Below are 21211 nucleotides of genomic sequence, written 5' to 3'. Positions count from 1 at the left end.
GTTGGATAGATTGACGATATTGTTGGGTGGGTTAGGGGTACCACGGTTGTGGCCCCATGTGGCAGGTAGGAGTTTAGACAGCTTACCGTCCTTTTTCCTTTGTAGAGAGGTGAAGTGAGTAATGTAGATCTCCTGTCTTATTTTAGTGAAGTCCGTTTGTATGGAAGTTTGGTTATTAATGAGAGTCTCCAGGGAGAGAAACTTACTTTGGTAGTGCTAACGAGGCCAATGCAATCAAGGTGGCCCATTTCCAACAGTTGACAAGAAGGTGTGAGTATCAGCAGAGGGAAAATTTCTTTTTGTATGACCCATCCACTCCCAGTCTTTATTCAGGCCTCATGTAATGTTGTCAAGTTTGCACATTAATTCCAGGTCTGCAGTTCCTCGTCTGTTTTTGAAGAATTGCCACTTTAAAGTCTGGGTGACCTTGAGGATGGCCAAGCTGGCAGAGTAAGGAATGCAGCCCGGCTTCTTGGCTGTGCTGTGATCAGGATCCAGCAAAAGCGGGAAGGAGCTCTCCATGCCCCCATATAGCCCTCTGCAGAACTGGCTCCTTCCTCTCATTGGCGGTCTCCATGCAGGCTACTCCCAGTGGCCCTGCTGAAGAGAAGGCGAGAGAGGAGTCCAGGATCTGGGAGCTCACTCTCAGCCTCTCCAGAATGTCAGCAGGTGTCATAGGTTTTGCCGTGCTGCCTGCTCCATATTGCCCCGTTCCCAGTTGAAAGGTCCCGTTGTGGGGATATCAGCGAACTCTCCTAACTCTCTGGGCTGCTCCCCACCTCGCAGCATCCCTCTGCATAGATTCTTTCCTGGCATCCTGCTAGGCAGACCCTGCCCTCTGTGTAGGGCGCTGCTGGCTGTGGTCAACATCTCTGATGCTGCCCAGGTTCCTAAATGTACAGTGCTGGGCTCTGAGGATCTGGGCAGCAGCATTGCCATGTTTAGGCTGGATTTCCTTTGTAACATCCTCTCTAGTAACTCCTGTGCACGCCACTTCCTGGAGCCTGGCTGTCCAACCGCGCAGTGTTTGGTTGAATGATGCTGCTCTGGCTCTTCCATGGAGCTGAATGTTTCGCTTTTCCCAGGCCCTGCCCATGCTCTGCATTTCTGTTGGCTTGTTGATTTTCTTAAGGTTTTAGTATCTCTTATTTTCTTTACGATCATTTATCTCTTTGCGGCATTTACTGTGGGACTCGGCTCAGAATCGCCAAGGAGGGGTTCAGAGCAGCCCTCACTGTAGAAAAGGAGCAGAGAATCCTGTGGCACCTTATAGACTAACAGACGTTTTGGAGCGTGAGCTTTCGTGGGTGAATACCCACTTCGTCAGACGCAGACCTACGAAAGCTCACACTCCAAAACATCTGTTAGTCTATTAGGTGTCACAGGATTCTCTGCTGCTTTTACAGATTCAGACTAACACAGCTACCCCTCTGATACTTGTAGAAAAGGAATGCAGCAAGTGTTCTGAAATAGCTTTCTCTAGGTGTGCAGCTTAGATCTGTCCAGTGACTAATGGGGAATGTTTTATGGAGGGGAGTGTGAAGTAGTGGTTAGAGGAGAGGAGTGGAAGCTAGGACTCCTGTTTTCTATTCCTAGCTCTGCCTCTGACTCCATCTGTGAGCTTGAGAGTCATGCTGGCTGCTCCGTGCCTCAGTTTCCCCATTGAAAAATCAGGCAAAAGAATTTTTCTGTCTCACGAAAGGGGTGTAAGGATGAACGAATTACTGTTTAAAGCATCTGAGTTCCTTGCATGAACACATCTCTGCAAGCTGATTGTTCTTACAGTGCTGATGCCCTGCCCTAGTCCCATGCTTCGCTAGGGGTGCAGAATTAACTATAGACCTAGAGCACCAATGTGTCGAGATTTTTGTGGAGGGAGGTTGGGAGCTTGAGTCCCACTTGTCTAGAACTAATTCTGAGCCTCCAAGGAAGCTAATATGATGGGTAGGAGATCAGCGAGTCCTACTGATGCCAATGCTAGGACCACAGTGAGGGATGTGATTGGAACATGGTGAATGAACACCACATCACTCTGCGCTAGCATCATGCCAGGTGGGTGTCTGCCACACACCGCTAAGCCCGGGCACTGGGGTTCCAGTACACAGCTTGGGTCTCCCTCGCATTCCTCTCCTAAAAGTCCCCTCTTCCTGCTGCTCCTTGATGCTTGTAATTAGTCATTAGCTCCCCGCACCCCTCCTCCAATGGCTATTAAGTTCTGTGCTGAATTCTAATGTGTGTGTTTTTCTCTACAGAGGAAGAGAGGCACCTTCAGGCAAACAACCGGGACTTTAATCTGGAGTTCGAATATGCTGTAAGTAACAATCATATGTTTAATGCAGAACGATTGCTAGGGCTGCTTCATGGGACACCAGCTCACCTGCAAGTTTCCTTCCAGTCGGAAGTGTATTGTGGGTATGTGGGTTTGTTATTGTAGGGTCACTGGTGCACATGCTGGGAAGCATTCTGTAAACTAAATGTTGAAGTCTGTTTTGAAAAAAAATCATATACAAATGTCTTGGACTTTATCACAAGATCTAAATGCGGCTGGTCACTGTCTGTCCCTGGCAGCCTTTCAGTAATGGCATAGGGGTGCACAGGGGAACCTGGCTGGTCATTCGAGTCAGACACTGGGAGTTTCATCTCTGGCATCTGTTCTGCAAGCAGGGCACTAATAAGGGACCTGATCCTGCAAACCTGTAGCCTAGAGATGTCATACCTGCAGCTAGGCTCAGTGAGCTCACTCAGGTAGAGAGACTTGCGTGCCTGTTTGTAGGACTGGCCCCAAGACTTTACAATAAGCTTCATACTCACGGCAGCACAAACAGGACCGGCGCCAGTGTTTTTGGCGCCCTAGGCGCACGGCCATTTCGCTGCCCCGCGCATTGCTCCAGTGGCTCTGGTGGACTTGCCGCAGGCGTTCTTGCAGAGGGTCTGCTGGTCCCGCGGCTCCAGTGGAGCTGCTGTAGGCGTGCCTGTGGGAGGTCCACCAGAGCTGTGGGACCAGTGGACTGCCCTCAGGAACGCCTGCGGCAGTTCCACCAGAGCCGCGGGACCAATGGACCCTCTACAGGCACCCTGCGGCAGGTCAACCAGAGCCGTCTGCTGCCTCCCCGGCAAAATGCCGCCCCCCAGTAATCCTGGAGTCCTAGGCGATTGCCTAGGTCGCCTAAATGGAAGTGCCGGCCCTGAGCACAAACTGGATGTTTTTCAGTGGTTCTTGGACCAAGCCAAACACCTGGGAGACTCGCATGGGACAGGACCGCTGCATGCACATTGAATGCGCAATGTGCGCACACAGTGAAACGTGCAGGGGGCTATTGCAAGGCCTTTATACCACTTCCACCCTTCGGTCTTGGTGATATGGGATTGGGAGGGTGCATTCTATTCACGTGGGGCCTGGCAGTGCAGGATTGGATGTGCATTAATAGCATATAGGGCTTGGAGATCCAGGATTGGGAGAATGCCGGGCTGGGACAGGACACTCTGTGCTCACGGGGCTGGGATGGGGATGTAGGGGGGAGGGAATCTGTCCTGTCCTGATGCCTCCCCCACCTGCTCTGCAGAGAAGTGCAAGGGGTGACCTTTGCCGGCTCGATCCTCCTTTTCCTCCACCTCTCCCTGAGTTCAGAAGAGTGTGTGTGTGTGTGTGTGGCGGAGCAGCCTTTTCTGGTTCTGACATTAGTCTGACATTTCACGTGTCCCAGCATCCCTGGAGCCCATCATAGACCGAAGCTGAGAAATTCTAGAAGAATGTCTAGAAAGCCCAAGCCCCGGAGCATGCCAGAGTGGTGGGAAACCAGAAAGCTGTCCCGAAACCATGCTAGTGCAGTCTGACTTGCGCAGAGCTGCACATCATGCCCTGGGCTTTTTATTTCCAAAGAAGTCCGGGTAACTTTTCCGTTCATTACATCCGTACTGGCGGGATGTGTGGAAAAGAGCTGGCCTAGCCCAGGTGACGTCAGACCCTATTTTTATCAGCGTTTTGGGTGTGGCTGGAAACTCCAAGGAGGAGAGAGAGGCTCCTGGCTCCTTCCCCAGAGACTTGACACTCCTAACATTGTCTGCAGTGTAGTTGTAGCCACGTGGGTCCCAGAATGGTAGAGACAAGGTGGTGATTGGACCAGCTTCGGCTGGTGAGGGAGACGTGCTTTCGAGCTACACAGAGCTCTTCTCCAGGACTGCTCCAGCTACATGCGAGGTGGAACACATTGCTTAGCATAAGTGATTAACACATATTGGTCATAAGACAAAAAAGGGAGCTTCTAAGCTTTTCATGCCTAGGAACAGGAGCCTGCAATCAATGTAAAGAGTCAAATCCTGGCCTCCCAGGTGGGTACCGATGGTCCTGAACACAGTGACACTGCAGCAGCCAGGGGTGCAGTGCTGAAGGGATGATCCTGGGGACCCTGCCTGTGCCTGCCACAGAGCACTGCTCAGGGGCAGTGCAGGAGCAGGCTCAGTGGGAGCAAGACCATGCACAGTGAGTCTGCGATTGCTTGGGCCCACGGGTGCGGAAAGGCAGCAGCTGCTGCTAACATCACTGGGCGATAGCATATGCAGCCCAGAGCACATGGCTTTTATGTTTATGCCACAGGATCTGTTTATGAAGTGAACACAACAGGTTGAACTGAGGAAGCTTCACTGCCATTCAGCTTCTCAGGACCAGTGGACTCCACAGCGGATGTGGGCACTTTCGGACCAGAGGGTAGTAGCCATTCCCCCCATGGCCCATATTGGCTGGCACTGGTGTTGGCCCCCGAGCCTGGGAGTTTGAGCAGCTCTCTGGGCACAAGAAAAGTTGCACTGGTAGCTTCTGTGTGCTAGAAGGGCCAGCTAGGACAGACTAGAATGAAACCTGGTAATTCAGCAAAGAGCTGAAGAAGCGTTGTAGCAGTGGGCTTCCTGTTTGAAGTTTGCAGCCGTGGGCAGGGTTCATTTGACTCTTTTATAGCTTAATAGGGCCATAAATTAGTTATAGAATAGGTTCTGTGTCTGGTCTGGGAGCACAGCCAGCGAGACTGTAATGGTTTTCTTGGGCAGTGTGTTCTCCCCAAGGAGTTGAGAGAGGTTAGAGGAGGAACTATGCAATATGGATTTGAGGGATTGTTGTATTCCAGACAAACACCCGGGTTGTATGGGGGCAGACGGCAGTCTGTGGGTTTAAGCCCTTCATCAAATGGAAGGTTTCTCCTGCCTTGACATCCCCAGGACGAAGACTGAGCAAAGGGTGGAGATGTCTTGTCCTTCTTTAGACTTATTGAGGGCTGGGCAGCTGGACTGTGCTGCAGAGCCAAGCCTGAGGCGGGGATCCTGGTAGCTATCTCCCTTTGCAGCGTGTTCTCCTCCTCTATGCTCTGTGGAACAGTCATACAGGAAGATGTGAGTGAGGAGCTGAGGAGGGTGAGAAATTCAGCAGCGTGTAGGGCAAGACGCCGACTGTGAGCAGAGTCATAACAAACTGGGCAATTGTGACGTCAGTCAAGACTCCTCCATATTCTCAGAAGAGCTGTCAGGAATGGCACTTCCCACCGTTTTGGACAGGCCCCGTTAACACACCCAAGGGAGCGCTCTGACCTTAAATAAACCTGTCGCACTTGGACTTGCAGAAAACTTTTGGTTGCCCATCCCCCCACAGATCATCTTCACTCCCGTAAATGTGGCCAGAGGACAAGCTACTGGCAGGGCCCTGGGGCTTCAGCTCCTGGAATGGTGCAAACCGCAGCAGAGCAGGGAATGGGAGTGTGGTACAAGGCAGGGCTTCATTAGGACTGGTGGAGTGAAATTAAGGCAGAGTAAAAGTAGATTAAATATGAAGGAAACCCTCCTACCTGGGAGGTGGATCAGCCTGGAGACCAGTCACTTGGAGGACAGGGGAAGGGGAAGGCCCACCCATCAGTACATTTAACACTAGACTGGACAAAGTGCTGCACAATGTGCTAGCAACCAGCAGCAGCAAATGGGAGTTTAGAGGGGGGGTGTGAGAGCCAGGTGCACCTAATAAATATTCTCTAAACTTAGGCCAATAACCCCCCTCTGCCCTGGAAATAAAAAATGCAACAAACAAACCAACCCTGCAAGAGTAAAGATAATGCAGGCAGATGCCCACCAGTACCCAGGTTATTGCACTGAATGCAGCATGTAGGGTTACCTGCCTTGTGGGCAGGTGGCATAAGTGTGCATTCGGTGCAAGCAGCTATCATCCCTCTGAGACTGCGTACGGGCTCTTGAGAGCAGAGTGGCTGAATTGGAGGAGTTAAGGGAGACAGAGAGGTACACAGACGAGACTTTCTGGGACACCGTTGAGTGGTCCATCCCCAGTCTGACAGCCTCAGAAAACTCAATAATAATGCGGGATTTCAACTATCCCCATATTGATTGGGAACATGTTACCTTACGTCAGGATGCGGAGATAAAATTTCTAAACACCATTAATGACTGTGTCCTGGAGTAGCCAGACCTGGAATCCATAAGGGCAGAGACGGTTCTTGATTTAGTTCTAAGCGAACCACAGGATCTGGTTGAAGACATGAATACAGCTTGAACCGCTTGGTCATAGTAACAATAATGTAATTGAAATTTGAACATAGTTGGGGATTGGTCCTGCTTTGAGCAGGGGGTTGGACTAGATACCTCCTGAGGTCCCTTCCAACCCTGGTATTCTGTCAAAGATGAATCACAGGGGAAATATCAAGAAAACCCTCCTTTTGAAAGATAAATGCTACTGTGGTGGAACTACAAAAAAAGGAGGAGTCTAGTTAAACAGGATTTAAAATGAACAGTCACAAGAGTGAAATGCCTGGAAGCTGCATGGAAACTTTTGAAAAACACAATAATAGAGGCTCAAACTATATGTATATCCTAAATTATAAAACCAGCCAGGACCAAAAAATGCCCCTCCCTGCCTCCTGGCTAAACAATAGGGTAAAAGAGGCAGTTAGTGACAAAAAGACATCCGTTACAAATTCAAAGTTAAATCCTATGGAGGAAAATAGAAAGGAGCATAACCTCTGGCAAGTCAAGTGTAAAAGTATAATTAGGCAAGCTTAAAAGAATTTGAAGAGCGGCTTGCAAAAGATACAAAAACTAACAGCAATTTTATTTAAATATATTAGAAGCAGGAAGCCTACCAAACTGTCAATGGGGCAACTGGACGGTGGAGGTGCTGAAGGAGCACTCATGGAAGATGAGGCCATTGTGTAGAAGCTAACAGAATTCTTTGCATTGGTCGTCACTGCAGAGGATGTGAGGGAGAGTCCCATGCCTGAGCCATTCTTTTTCAGTGACAAATCTGAGGAACTGTCCCAGATTGAAGTGTCATTAGAGAAGGTTTTGGAACAAATTGATAAATTATGCAGTAATAAGTCACCAGGCCAGATGGTATCACCCAAGAGCTCTGAAGGAACTGCAATGTGAAATTTCAAAAGTATTAACTGTGGTATGTAACTTATGGCTGTAATCAGCCTCTGTACCAGATGACTAGGGCCCAATTAAATTCACAGTCCTTTGTGGTCAATTTGATGGTCATAGGATTTTAAAATTAGCTAATTTCATGGTTTCAAATGTTCATATCTGAAATTTCATGGTGTGGTAACCATGAGGCTCCCAACCCAAAAGGGAGTCATAGGGGGTCACACAGTCGTAGGAGGCTTGCGGGATTGGCACCCTCACTTCTGCACTGCCTTCAGAGCAGCCGGGCAAGGTATCCGTAGGTGGGTGTGATCTCCCCTTGAGAGCAGCCCATGCAGCTGAAGAGGAATCCTTTCCTGCTCCAGCCCCACCGAGACTAGCCGCTGGAGCCCAGTGCACAGTAGGAGCCCCTGGCTGGGATACCACCAGTCCTGCCCCTTCCCCTGCCGTTCAATAGCTGGATCTCACTGGAAAGATCTGATTTCACAGTCCTGACCTGTTTTTCAGAGCTGTGAATTTGTATGGCCCTACAGACTGGTGGATAGCTAATGTAATGCCGATCTTTAAAGCAGCCACCAGAGGTGATCCTAACAATTACAGACTGGTAAGACTCACTTCAGTCCCAGGCCAACTGGCTGAAAATATAGTAAAAAACAAAATGATCAGACACAGAGATGAATATATGTTGGGGAAGAGTCAACACAACTTTTATAAAGGGAATCATGCCTCACCAGTCTGCTAGAACTCTTTGAGGGGTCAACAAGCATGTGGACAAGGGGGATCCAGTGGATATAGTATATTCAGATTTTCAGAAAGTCTTTGACAAGGTCCCTCACCAAAGGCTCTTAAGCAAAGTAAGCTGTCATGGGATAACAGGGAAGGTTCTCTCATGGGTTGGTAACTTGTTAAATGACAGGAAACAAAGGGTAGGAAGAAATGGTCAAGTTTCAGAATGGAGAGAGGTAAATAGTGGTGTCCCCCAGGGGTCTGTTCTGGGACCAGTCCTATTCAACATATTCATAAACGGTCTTGAAAAAGGGGTAAACAATGAGGTGACAAAATTTGCAGATAATACAAAACTATTCAAGATATTTAAGTCCCAGGCAGACTGCAAAGAGCTACAAAAGGATCTCTCAAAACTGGGTGACTATCAGAGGTTGATTATGATTTGCTGAGGCTGTGGCCACAAAGAACATTTGGGCCTCTCACACTCTCGGTTCTAGGGGTGTTGAAGCCGGTGGGGGGCGGGCTATAGCCTCACCCACTTTTTAACATGAACAGGCAGAAAGCTCAGCCCCTGCTAGAGGCACCAGCCTCCCTCTTCCCAGTGGGAGAGGGCTGAGTTGGGCCATAGCCACCCCTGCCACAGGACCCTGCCCCCTGCTCCTCCTCACTTCCCCCAGGCTCCTAGGAGCCACCCAGGGAGCCTGGGACACTGGGGAGCCCCGGACCCTCCACCTGTCCTGGGTGGCAAGGGACATGGGCTGGGTGCTGCTCTTTGGGTGCCCTGGCTCCCCGCCCAGGGCAGGTGGAGGGTCTGGGGCTCTCCACAGCAGCACAGTCTCCTTGGGCAGTTCTTATCTTACCTGGTTCCAGCTTCTGGCCTAGCCGGGGTGTTGGGGGGAAGAGGAGGAGCAGGGGTTGGGACCCTGCCTGAAACAGGAGGAGCAGTGGTGGGGCCACAGTTCCAGCGCTGGTGACCCTCCCCCCTTCTACACAGGTTCTGGCACTCCTGGGCCTCCCAAATAGCTGGGTCCCCATGGACCCGTGAGTTAATCCATCATTGGTGATGGCAACAAAATGGCAGATGAAATTCAATGTTGATAAATGTAAAGTAATGCACATTGGAAAACATAATCCCAACTATACCTACGAAACTAGGAATTTGGGGGAGATGGCTGGGAGATGTCCAGGTGATCTCCACGCCAGAATTTAAACTTGAGAGGGAAGAAAACAAAGTAAGAGGGGATACAGCCATGGACCGAAGAATTGACATAAGGAGGAAGGGTAGTATAGATACCAGTCTAACAGGTGATGCTGGTGGTAGAATGTCTGTGCCTAACTGGGTAAAGAATGTCAGTGAAGCCAAATGGCAAAAATTAAGATGTCTGTACACTAATGTGAGGAGCCTAGAGAGCAAAATGGAGGAACTAGAGCTACTGGTGCAGGAAGTGAAACTGGATATTATAGGGATAACAGAAACCTGGTGGAATAGTAGTCATGACTGGAGTACAGGTATTGAAGCTATTAGGAAAGACAGAAATAAAGGCAAAGGTGGTGGAGTAGCATTATATATCAATGATGTAGGTTAACTGTAATAAATAAGAAGTGATGGAATGGATGAGACAGAGTCTGTCTGGGCAAAAATCACACTGGGAAAGAAGCTACTAGAGCCTCCCCTGAGATAGTGCTTGGGGTGTGCTACAGACCGCGGGATCTGATCTGGATATGGATAGAACCTCTTTAATGTTTTTAATGAAGTAAACACTAATGGGAATTGTGTGATCATGGGAGACTTTAACTCCAGATATAGACTGGAGGACAGTGCTTGCAAGAATATAGGGCTCAGATTTTTTCTGGATGTGATAGCGGATGGATTTCTCACCAAGTAGTAGAAGAACCAACAAAGGGGATGCCATTTTAGATGTGGTTTGGTGAGTAGTGAGGACCTCATAGAAGAAATGGTTGTAGGGACAACCTTGGTTTGGATGATCATGAGCTAATTCAGTTCAAACTAGATGGAAGGATAACAAAAATGATCTGGACTAGGTTTTTTGACTTCAAACAGGGCTAACTTTAAAGATTTAAGGACAGTTAGTTAGGAAGTGATGCGTCTGAAGAACTTTGCGATCTAATGCGGAGGACGGCCTGAATTACTTTAAGTCGAAGCTGCAGACCTATCGAGCTGCATCCCAGAAAGGGGAAAAAACCATAGACAGAGTTGTGATCAAGCTTGGAATGAGCAAGCATCTCAGAGAGGTGAGTTAAGGAAAAAAGCCGAAAGCCGACAGGAGTGGAAGATGGGCGGGATGGAAGCAAGCGCAGCTACCTTAGTGAGGTCAGAACATGTAGGGATAAAGTGGAGGAAGGCATAAAAAGCCATTAGAGTTGGACCTTAGCAAGGAATTAACCAATTAGTAAAGGTTCGTATAGCATATAATAAGAGAACAAAGAAAGACGATGGAACCCTAAACGTGAGGATGGAGGGGAGGTAGGATAACCTGGCATGGCCACCAGAGGCCAGTCACGGAAGTTTTCGCACCCTAGGTGAAACTTCCACCTTGCGCCTCCCAAGCCGCAGACGCTCCCTCTGCCGTCTGAGGTGCCCCTCCCCCACATGCAGCTCCACCCAACCCCAGGCCCGAAGAAGCCCCTGTGGTAAACCTCCCACACTAGACTCACCTCTGCTCCGCAGCCTCGTCATCGAGACCGCTGTCCTGCTCTAATTACTACCCCCAGGCATTGCAGCCCAAACAGCTGTATTGGTGCCCTCAGAGCCTGGGAAGGCAGGCAAAGCAACCAGGAACTGCACGGTGGGACCCCTGGGCTGCAAGGTGGCGACGACTGACCCGTGGGACCCCTGGCTGCGGCTGCAGCGCGGTGGGCTGACCCTGTGAGGACCCTGGCTCGTATCTCAATAATACTTATCAATGCGTATTTGCATATTATATTCACTTTATTTTAAAAAAATTGGAGATCCCTTTTTTCGCTGCGGATTGGCCAGCTCGACTCCCTCTCCTAACCCAGCGGGCTCGAAGCAACCTACACTTTAAAAAAAAAAACATTGGAGGGTGCCGCTTTGGTGCTCAAAAAATCTGGCGCCTAGGCACGCCATAGTCTCGCACTAAACGGTAACACCCGCCCTGCATGGCCATAGCTAATAAATACTTTGCCTCGTTTTAATGAGGCTTCAGGCGAATAAATCGGAAGGATGACAAATGGATGAGTCTATGGAGGGATAAGCCACATCTGAGGTACAAGCCAACTTGAACAGCTATAATGCATTTAATCAGGTCCAGTAACTTGCCCTCCAGAATATACAGGATACTGCACATGAATTAGCAGCCCATTAGCAAGTAAGTTTTTAACTTGCTTCAGTTAAACTCAGGGGTATATACCGTGCGACGTGTGGATTTTACTACGATAGTTACCTTCTTCTAAGACATGTGGCTATGCAAAGCCTCCCTGATATGCCGTAAAAAGCTATGGTTATAGGATGCATCAGGCGAGGTATTTCCAGCAAGATAAGGAGGTGTTAGTACGTTGTATAGGCACTGGTGAGACCTCACCTGGAATATTGTGTGCAGTTCTGGTCTCCTATGTTTAAGAAGGTGAATTCCACAATGGGAACAGTGCCATAGGAAGGGCTTCTAGGATGATCTGAGGAATGAAAAACTGTCTTTATGAACAGGATGACTCAAAGAGCATTGCATTGTTAGCCTAACCAAAGAAGGACTGAGGAGAGATATGATTGCTCTGTATATATATCAAGAGGGATTATTTAGGGAGGGAGAGGATTATTTAGCTTAGTAAATGTCGAGACTAAAAACAATGGGTATAAACTGGACACCAGAGTTTAGACTTGAAAATTAGGATAAGGGTTCTAACCATTAGGAGGGTGGAAGTTTCTGGAACAGCCTTTCCCAAAGGAGGATGGGGTGCAAAGAGGCATATCTGCCGTAGAGACTAAGATTTGATAGTTTGTGAAGGGTGGTAGATGGAAGCTTAATTTTGGCATGATGCTTGATTATCAGCGAGGTATGTATGCCCAGTGGTCTGTGTGGGATGTTAGATGGGATGGGATCTTGTATCTACAGAGAATTCTTTCTGAGTGTGGCTGATGAGCCTTGCCCACATATGTCAGGTTTATGCTGATCGCCAATAATATGGGGTGGGACAGGAAATTTTCCTACCGGGGCAGATTGACGGGGCCCTGGAGGTTTTCACCTTCCTCTGCAGTGTGGGGCTATGGGTCACTTGCTGGTGGATTCTCCGCAGCTTGAGGTTTTCAAACCATAATTTGAAGACTTCAATAACTCAGACATAGGTTAGGGGTTTGTTTATAGAAGTAGATGGGTAGGATTCTGTGGCCTGCTTTGTGCAGGAGGTCAGACTAGATGATCAAAATGGTCCCTTCTGACCCTAAAGTCTATGAGTCTAAATTACAAGGTCTAAATTAGCTGTTCCCACTCAAGAAAAATCTTGGAGTTATTGTGGATAGTTCTATGAAAACATCCACTCAGTGTGCAGCATTAGTCAAAAAAAGCTAACTGGATATTGGGAACAATTAGGGAAGTGCTAGATAATCAGACAAATATCACAATGCCACTATGAAACGCCCATACCTTGAATACTGCTGCAGTTCTGGACAACCCATCAGAAAAAAGATATATTTGATTTGGAATAAATAAAGAGAAGGGCAATAAGAGTGATTAGGGGATGGAACAGCTTCCATATGAGGAGAGATTAATCAGACTGGGACTGTTCAGCTTGGAAAAGAGGCAACTAAAAGGGAATATGAGAGAGGTCTGTAAAATCATGACTGGTGTGGAGCAAGGGAATAAGCAAGTGTTATGTTACCCTTCGTGTAACATAGGAACCCAGTGTCACCTAATGAAATGAATAGGCAGCAGGTTTAAAACAAACAAAAAGAAGTAATTCTTCACACATGCACAGTCAACCTGAGGAACTCCTTGCTAGGGGATGTTGTGAAGGGCAAAACTATAACCGGGCTCAAAAAAGAACTAGATCAATTCCTGGAGGACAGGTCCATCAATGGCTATTAGCTAAGATGGTCAGGGACACAAGCCCCTGCTCTGACTGTCCCTAAATCTCTGACTGCCAGAAGCTGGGACTGGATGACGGGATGGATCACTGGATAAATTGCCCTGTTCTGTTTATTCCCCCTGAACCATTTGGCACTGGCCACTGTTGGAATGCAGGATACTGGGCTAGATGGACTCTTGGTCTGACCCAGCATGACCGTCCTTCTGTTTTCATGTGCTGTAGGGACTATCCTGCATTGGCTTCAGGGATGTCAGCTGGAGGATCTGGTAGGTCTTTCTGTGTAAATGGTGATGGTACCCACTGGAGGGGGAGGAGGCGACAAAATAATTCTTATCCAAACAGTATAGTGCCCCTTACCCACACCCTGGACGGAAGGCCTATGTTACCAACAGCAGTGAGGCCTTTTGCTGCTGTACAGAGCTGGTGGTTCCTGCAAACAAGGCAGTACCATTTAGAGTGACGGGGCTGGCTCTGGGCATGGCGGTGGTTTGTGGGCTTCATTGTGAAGACACAGGTTCATCATGAGACTTGTACCCCCAAACTGGCCCAGGCCTGACATCTCTTTGGCCTCATGCTGCTCAATGAGAGATCAGTGGCTTGAACCAACTAAAGCAAACCAAATTGTGTGCCGTGTCAATTGCAGAATTAAAAACAAACTGACGTGCTTTATCCTGGCGCCAACTAGGGGAACCGCAATGCCACGAGTGATCCCACCCTAGTTAGAAATCAAGCTGATGAAGTAGAAAGTAGCCTGAATGAAACAGACTGCAGGGACCCTTAGCACTGGAGTTAAAAATAGAGCAATTTGTCTCTGGTCTGCCTAAAGAAAGGGTCAAATCCTGATGCCATGTTTACTCAGTTCTCACATGGGCCAATTCTCACTGACAGCAGCAGGGCTTTTGCCTGCATAAGGACTGAGTGAAAATGAAGTAAAGAGCTCAGGGCTTGATCCAGTGAAATTCAAGAGACTTTATTAAGATTCATTTTGGAGGCAGCTTAGCCCCGCTGCCACGACCCCAGTACAGTGTCAGTGTGGATTCCTCCAGGGCTGACCTCTCCATGCCACACACCCCCTTTGAGCTCCAGCTGATAGGCCTGTCTCATGATCGTTGTGACTTGGTTCTACAGAGGGTGTGGAGGAGGACATCTGCTTTGCAGGATTTTAGTGTTTGCTCTGACTCAGATTCTCCGTCTAGTTCTCTGGCTCCACTTTGGAATTCAGCACAGCTGTTTGGAGACGTCACTTGGGGCTGCACAAACAGTTCTGAAATTAGGTATCCAAGAACTGGAAAGGAAATGCAGGGCCCCTGAGGCAAAGGCAGATTTCAGCTTGGGTCAGGAACTGATTCTAATGTCAGATCAGTAACGAACCTGGAGCCCTTAATGCACACCCCGCAGCCAGTGTCTGGCCATCTGTCCCCTCTGGTGTCGGGCTCTGTTTTTCTATTCCTACATCCACGATAAGGCCTCTAGAGAAGTCCAAAAGAGCCTCGTAACTGCCTGTGATAACTCCACGTGGCACTGGCCTGAGCCGCAGCTGGGGTGTCTCGTATGTGAGCACTGCTGTGGGAAGGAGGAGCAGAGCCAACACTCAGGATGCTAGAATGCTGCTTTCTGTGCCTCTGCGTCATGATTCCCAAATGGGAGCAAGATGGGACTTCGTATGAGCCACCGTTGGTGTGTGCAATCCGGCCACACCGTGTGCCCTTTGGTCCAGCACTGAGCCAGAGAATGCTGCTGCGATATGGGCGCTGCATCTGCGACACCCCCATCCCCCACAACTAGTAGTGGGAAAAGTGGCCAGGAAGCCAAGGCTGCTGGCACACTCTGCTCTGGAAGGGCAGGCTATCTAGCAGTTACAGCAGAGGGCAGACATCTCTTTCCATGTCCAGGAGGGAGTCCAGTTGTCACAGCAGAAGCCTAGGAAACGGGGCACTCTTGGGATTTGTTTGCTGGGATGGGTTGGGGGGCATGTGGCCTCATAGTTAGAACAGGTGACTGGGAGGCAAGGCTCCTGCGTTCTACTCCTGGCCATGTCACTAACTGACTTTGTCACCTGGGACAAGTAGCACCACTTCTTTGTGCCTCAGTTTCCCCCTCTGTAAAATGAAGATAATACTAATATCTCTTTGGGTGATTGTACAGGTTTAATAGTGTTTGTAAAGCACATTGAGATTCTCAGGTGAAAGGTCCGATATAAATACAAAGCGTAGGCAATACATTTTCCAAAGGATTTTCCTGGACATTTAACATGTGATTAGACTGTAGAACTCACTGCCACAGGATGACAGTGAAGCAAAGAATTTAGTAAAATTGAAAGAGGTTTTGGATGGTTACATGATAACAAAACTTCCCGGTTATAAAAGTTAATGCTGAAAGACTTTTTGGAAGGGAGATAAAACCTACTACTTCAGGTCTTAGGCCAATCTCTATTATGAGTTAGAATGAGGCCTTCACGGGGTCAGATTATCCCAAATCTACCCACAGTGGGGTTTCTTGAACCTCCCTTTTTTGTGTCTGATGCTGGACATTCTCAGGGGCTGGGCTTGTAGTGGACCTTGGGTCTGTTCAGTCTTCCAGTCCTTGTGTTCCTCCTCAATTCTAGTCCTCTGGGCTGGATGCAGTGTTCAGTATACCCTGCTATTTAGGCCCTTCTGTATTTTTCATGCACCTGCATTCGTGTGATCAGGGACGAACACTCTACGTGGGGGAGTCACGTCCCTTTGTTCTGGGTTACTGCAGCTAAAAGGAAAACAGTGAAATTAGTCTCCAGCAATCTTGCAGCGTGGCACCCGGGAAGTCCACTGTGGCGGTGCAGCTGCATTGATGCCCATGCATTGTAGGGAGCAGTGAGCCTACACCTAGCAGCACCTAGCTGCATGTCAGCTATAGCTGTAGCAGAGCTGCTGTTTAGAAACAATTTTCCAAATGTTATAAAGGAACCTCAGTGCTGGTATTGTAAAAACAGAGGAGTCACTCTTTCCACTGCTCTCCCATCGGTCACACCCTGCCCTTTCTGGGATTCAGCCTTCAGCACATCTAATGGGAACCATAACAGCAGCAAAATGCATCTCCTGGTTCCAGTTACTTTTATAGCAAGGCAGTATTAGCTTGTTTGTCCAGAGAACAAAGGCAGAAGCCATCTGCTGAGTGTTTACCGATGGCCTGACATCACAAGCGGAAGGGTTCTAAAAACTTGCCTGCTATAACAACTCCTCCCTCAAAGCCAGATTCATTTAGCCATGGCCTGAGCTGGTTTTAGGAACAGCATGTGCATGAGGGAATGGGATGCTGTTCACATTTTATGTTCTGGATTGATTTCAGGGGAGTCATGCTCATTCACTGTAGATCTAAATCTAGCCAATTGCAAAAGGAGATTAGTAAAAAAAAAAAAAAAAAAAAAATATTGGTGCTGTCGCTGTCGTATCACACTTCTCATCTGTAGATCTCAAAGCACTTTAGTAAGGTGTGTAGCTGCTGTTATTCCTATTCAACATTGGGGAAACTGAGGCACAGAGCAGGGAGGTGACTTGCCCAAGCTCACACTGCAAGTCAGTGCCGTGCCTGAGCTGACAGATGTCCCATCCCTCTGGATCATGCTGCTTTCGTAGCTGCTCAGGGTTCTTTAATATTTGTGGCTTTACAGGTTAACTGAAGGGTGGTGTAAAGGAGCCTCATAGCAATTATTTGATTCCACATTAGCGGTCTCCTCTCTGTAGCCTTGTTAATATATTTGCTTGGGGTTACACCCTGACATAGTCCTTTGTGAGATCCTCTTGTTGAAGATAGTGTAAAGGAATACTAAACTGTAATATTCTGGTTAGCTACTATCTAGTACTATTGTGTGTAAAATTTAAATGAACCTCAGCCATACCTGACAGAGCACTGAAAAAGCATATGATGAACACATCTGCTGTGTTTCTCATTTAGAAGCAAGCTCTGTAGCCAGCCCATATCTGGTACAGAAGTGCATAACATGGTGTCAGGAGTAAACTAAGAACAGAACCAGAAGGAACAAAGCAACAAAGATTGCAGGATCTAATCAACATGCTACTCTTCAGTGCCCCAGAAAACTTCAGCTTTAAAACACCTTCCCAATGGACAGACTAGAGCAAGATTTCAAATTGCAAACAAACTCCACAAAGACACTGGAGATATGCAGGTATCTTGCTTAATTTATGCTATGGGGACGTAGCAGGGCCTGCTCCAGGCACCAGTGCAGGAAGCATGTGCTTGGGGTGGCCAATGGAAAGGGGCAGCACATCCAGGTCTTCAGTGGCAATTCGGCAGCGGGTTCCTCAGTCTCTCTCGGAGGGAAAGACCGGCCATTGAAGAATGAAGTGGTGCGGTGGAGCTGCTGCTGAAGTGCCTCCGATCGCGGCTTACTCTCTTTTTTTCTTTAGCCACTTGAAGTGGCAAAGAAGCTGGAGCCAGCCCTGGGAGGTGGACATATGATATCTTTAAATCCTTTGACTTTACTGGAGACAGTCACAAAAAAGATGACTATGAAAAGGTTCTGGCTATGTGTGATCCATACTATACCTTAGAGAAATACGGTTTATGAAAGAGCATGTTTCCAACAGAGAATCTACGGAGCAGAGGAAAATATTGAAAATTGTATACAAGGTCTGCATACATTGGCTGAAAACTGTGATTTGAGGAATGCAAAACTTGACAATATCAGAGACAGGCTGATTATGGGGTTAATAGAAAAAACCTTTAATGGCAGCTTCAGCTGAAGTGAGATTTAACCTTAGCTGCAGCTATATATATATATATATAGCTATCTATGTATAGATAGCAAAACATTCTGAACTGGTGAAACAGCAAAACTTAGAGAAACTTGACAGATTTGAAAAACCTGAAACTAGTTTAGAAACTGTAAACAGACACTAGAGTGTTGCAAGTTATCATAAAACCCCTGAGGCAAGAAGAGAGAATTCCCAGGCTAAGAGGAACAAATTCCAGTCTACATGTGCAAGGTATGAAAAAAGTCATATCCCAAGAGTATCCAAGGCACATGGTGTAATAAATGCATGAAATGTGGACATTTTGCAGCTCTTTGCTGCACCAAAGCAGCGAGGGTGTTGACTCATATTACAGGCAGCCAAGAGCCATTGTTTCTGGGATCTATCACTTGTGATGTCTCAGAGCCTGCCTGGAAAGTAAAACTGAATATTCATGGCAAGACTATTAATGTTAAAATTGACTAAGGAGCTGATGTCACAGTCATCTCAGAAGGGACTTACAATCAACTTCAACCTTCCCAGAGCTGACGTCACCTGACTGGCTCTGACTGGCCTTGGAGGGATTCTGAACTGCATGGGCCAGTTCACCACAGAACAAAGACAAAAGCTATGCATTGAATGTACATGAACAAAGGACCACAGACCAACAGCCTTCTCAGCCTCAGTGTGGCAGCCATGATGGGCCTAGTGAGAAAGGTAGAAGAACTTGATGGAGTATTTGCTGATACTGGGATTTTGAAAGGAGATCCAGTACAAATCATTTCCAGGGACAATGCCGAATCATACAGTGTACATACACCTCGCAGGATTCCTATCCCATTACTTCATAGAGCGGAGACTGAGTTACAGAACATGGAGCAGTTTGGCATAACTGAGAGAATCTCTGAGCCAAAAGCAATGTGTGCCCCAGTGGTATCAGTTACAAAGAAAAATGGAAAAATATGAATCTGTATGGCTCTTAAGAGTTAATGAAGCAGTTGTGAGAGAAAAATATCTCCTCCCAACACTGGACTGCTTCCTTCCCAAGGTGAAAGGAACTATACTATTCTCCAAGCTGGATGCCTCGAGCAGATTCTGGCAAATTCTTTTAACCAAAGGAAGTGCTAAACTGACTATATTTAAGATACCCTTTGGGAAGTTTGGTTGTGAAGATCATCTTTTGGGATGACCACTGCACCTGAAATTTTCCAGAGAAGGATGACAGAACTGTTAACAAACACAAATGGAGTTGTAGTTTTTATGGACAGCATTTTGATATATGGACCTTTGATGGAAGAACACAACAAAACCCTCAATGGTGCACTAAGCCCAATCAATCAGTCAGTCTGGACTGAAGGTAAACAAGGAAAAATGTGTTTTCCACTTACCCCAAACTGAGTTTTTGGAACAGCCAATAAACAGATGGAATCAGTCCTAACCTTGAGAAAGTAAAACCAATTTGAGAACTGAATACACCAACTAACGTACCAGAACTGAGCTGTATCCTGGGGGTGGTAAATTACCATGGTCAATACCTACAAGACCGTTCTACACAAACAAAACCACTTCGTGAACTGTTAAAGTCCAACACACTTTGACTCTGGGGGCCAAATCAATAAATTTCCTTAAAATGGTAAAAGAAATCAACTCAACAGCTCCTATTCTCAACTACTACGATGTGAACAAACTCACAACGGTTGGTGCGGATGCAAGCAGATCTGGTGTCTTGTTCCAACAACATGGCCCAGAGTGGAATCCAGCTGCATTTTGCTCTCACTCACTCAAAGAAGCAGGAAAATGATATGCACTGATTGAGAAGGGAAGTCTGGCAAGGGTATGGACATGTGAGAACTTTTACAGATATCTGTGTGTGGACAGGATTCATTTACACTGTTAACAGACCGTAAATCACGTGTAACCCTCATTAATGGAGAAGACCTGAACCAAGCACTGCTGAGATGCCAGTGTCCATTGCTAAGGTTAATATGATTTAACCCAATTGCTCCGTATGTTCCTGGGAACAATCTGGCAGTAGCAGACACTGTCACAGACCCTAGCATCGCACACTCTGTGAGTTCAAAGATGATGTAAAGGTGTATGTGGATGCTGAGGATGCATACAGACCAGTATCAGGAAGGAGACTTCTCCAGTTACAAAAAGCAACCTTGACAGACATGCAACTACAGGAAACTCTGTTAAACTGGGGCGGCTGGCCCAAGCAGGTCAAGGACAGTAAGGAAGTGACAATAGACTCCTTTGCAGAGCACGGACAATCAAGTGAATCAAATGGACTCATGATTAGAGGCATTAGCATCGTAATTCCAAATGAAATGAAAGAAGAAATCCTAAATCTCATCCATGAAGCACATCGAGGATTAACTAAATGCCACAAACAGGCCAACCAGTAAGTGTGAGCATCAACAAGGCCATAAAGAATAAAGTATCCACGTGAACATTGCAGAATTAACAGACCAAGGCAATACGAAGAACCTTTAGTAACAACACCTCTACCAGATAGACCTTGGAAAAAAGCCATCAGTAGAACCCAAGGTGCCATGTGGGTTTACTTAAATTGCCTAATAACAAGTAAACTCTTAATTGCAGCAATAGCACTCATAACAGGGCCAGCTCCAGGCACCAGCTTATCAGGCAGCTGCTTGGGGCGGCAACTCTGGAGCGGGGCTGCACTTTCAGGGATTCCGCAGCAATTCGGCAGAGGATCCCTCACTCCCGCTCGGAGCGAAGGACCTCTCACTGAATTGCCATAGATCACGATCCTGGCTTTTTTTTTTTTTTTGGCTGCTTGGGGCGACAAAACCCCTGGAGCTGGCCCTAACTGACAATGCAAATCAAGGTTCAGTCTGTCCATTCTGGGACAGCAGTGAGATCAGATATTTATGCCTTCATGTCCTAAGTCTGGTGCACAGTTCTCCTATGTATCAAAGGGTGACGTGCAATAAATAATGTATTGATCATGAGCCAGCTTGCAAAAATCCCGGATGGAAACATTCTTGCAGGCCAGCATTTGGCGCCTGTCACATGACCTGGGTGTTTAGTTGTCTTGTGGGGTACTAGGAAATGGAATGAATGACTCTGGTTCGCTTGTGGTTTTCTTGGCGTAACTTACAAGCAGGACTAGAATGTGGGAATTGGAAGCAATCACTCCTGCTCTCTTCCCATCTCGCCTCTGCGATTTCTGGTGCCAAATCCATTTTAATGTAATTTGAGTGTCGTCGAAGCAGATTTTCCCATAATGTACATGATTCCCACTAAAGGCTGCTGACAACTGA

The 21211-nt window shown here is 47.4% G+C and overlaps 1 protein-coding gene across 3 annotated transcripts in view; it reads left to right on the top strand.

Moving 5' to 3' along the window:
• The window catches only part of LOC116820472 (phospholipid-transporting ATPase ID-like), a 119415-nt gene that overhangs the window by 25434 nt on the left and 72770 nt on the right, over positions 1-21211 (top strand). For all 3 annotated transcript variants that reach the window (XM_032772957.2, XM_032772960.2, XM_032772959.2), the window contains exon 3: positions 2253-2311. In XM_032772957.2, coding sequence (XP_032628848.1) covers positions 2253-2311 — 59 coding nt within the window. The remainder of the gene's footprint in view (positions 1-2252; positions 2312-21211) is intronic.

The sequence above is a fragment of the Chelonoidis abingdonii genome, chromosome 6 (assembly GCF_003597395.2).
Source record: "Chelonoidis abingdonii isolate Lonesome George chromosome 6, CheloAbing_2.0, whole genome shotgun sequence".
NCBI lineage: Eukaryota > Metazoa > Chordata > Testudines > Testudinidae > Chelonoidis > Chelonoidis abingdonii.
The sequence above is the reverse complement of the archived record's forward strand: the minus strand, read 5'-3'. Positions and strand labels throughout refer to the sequence as shown.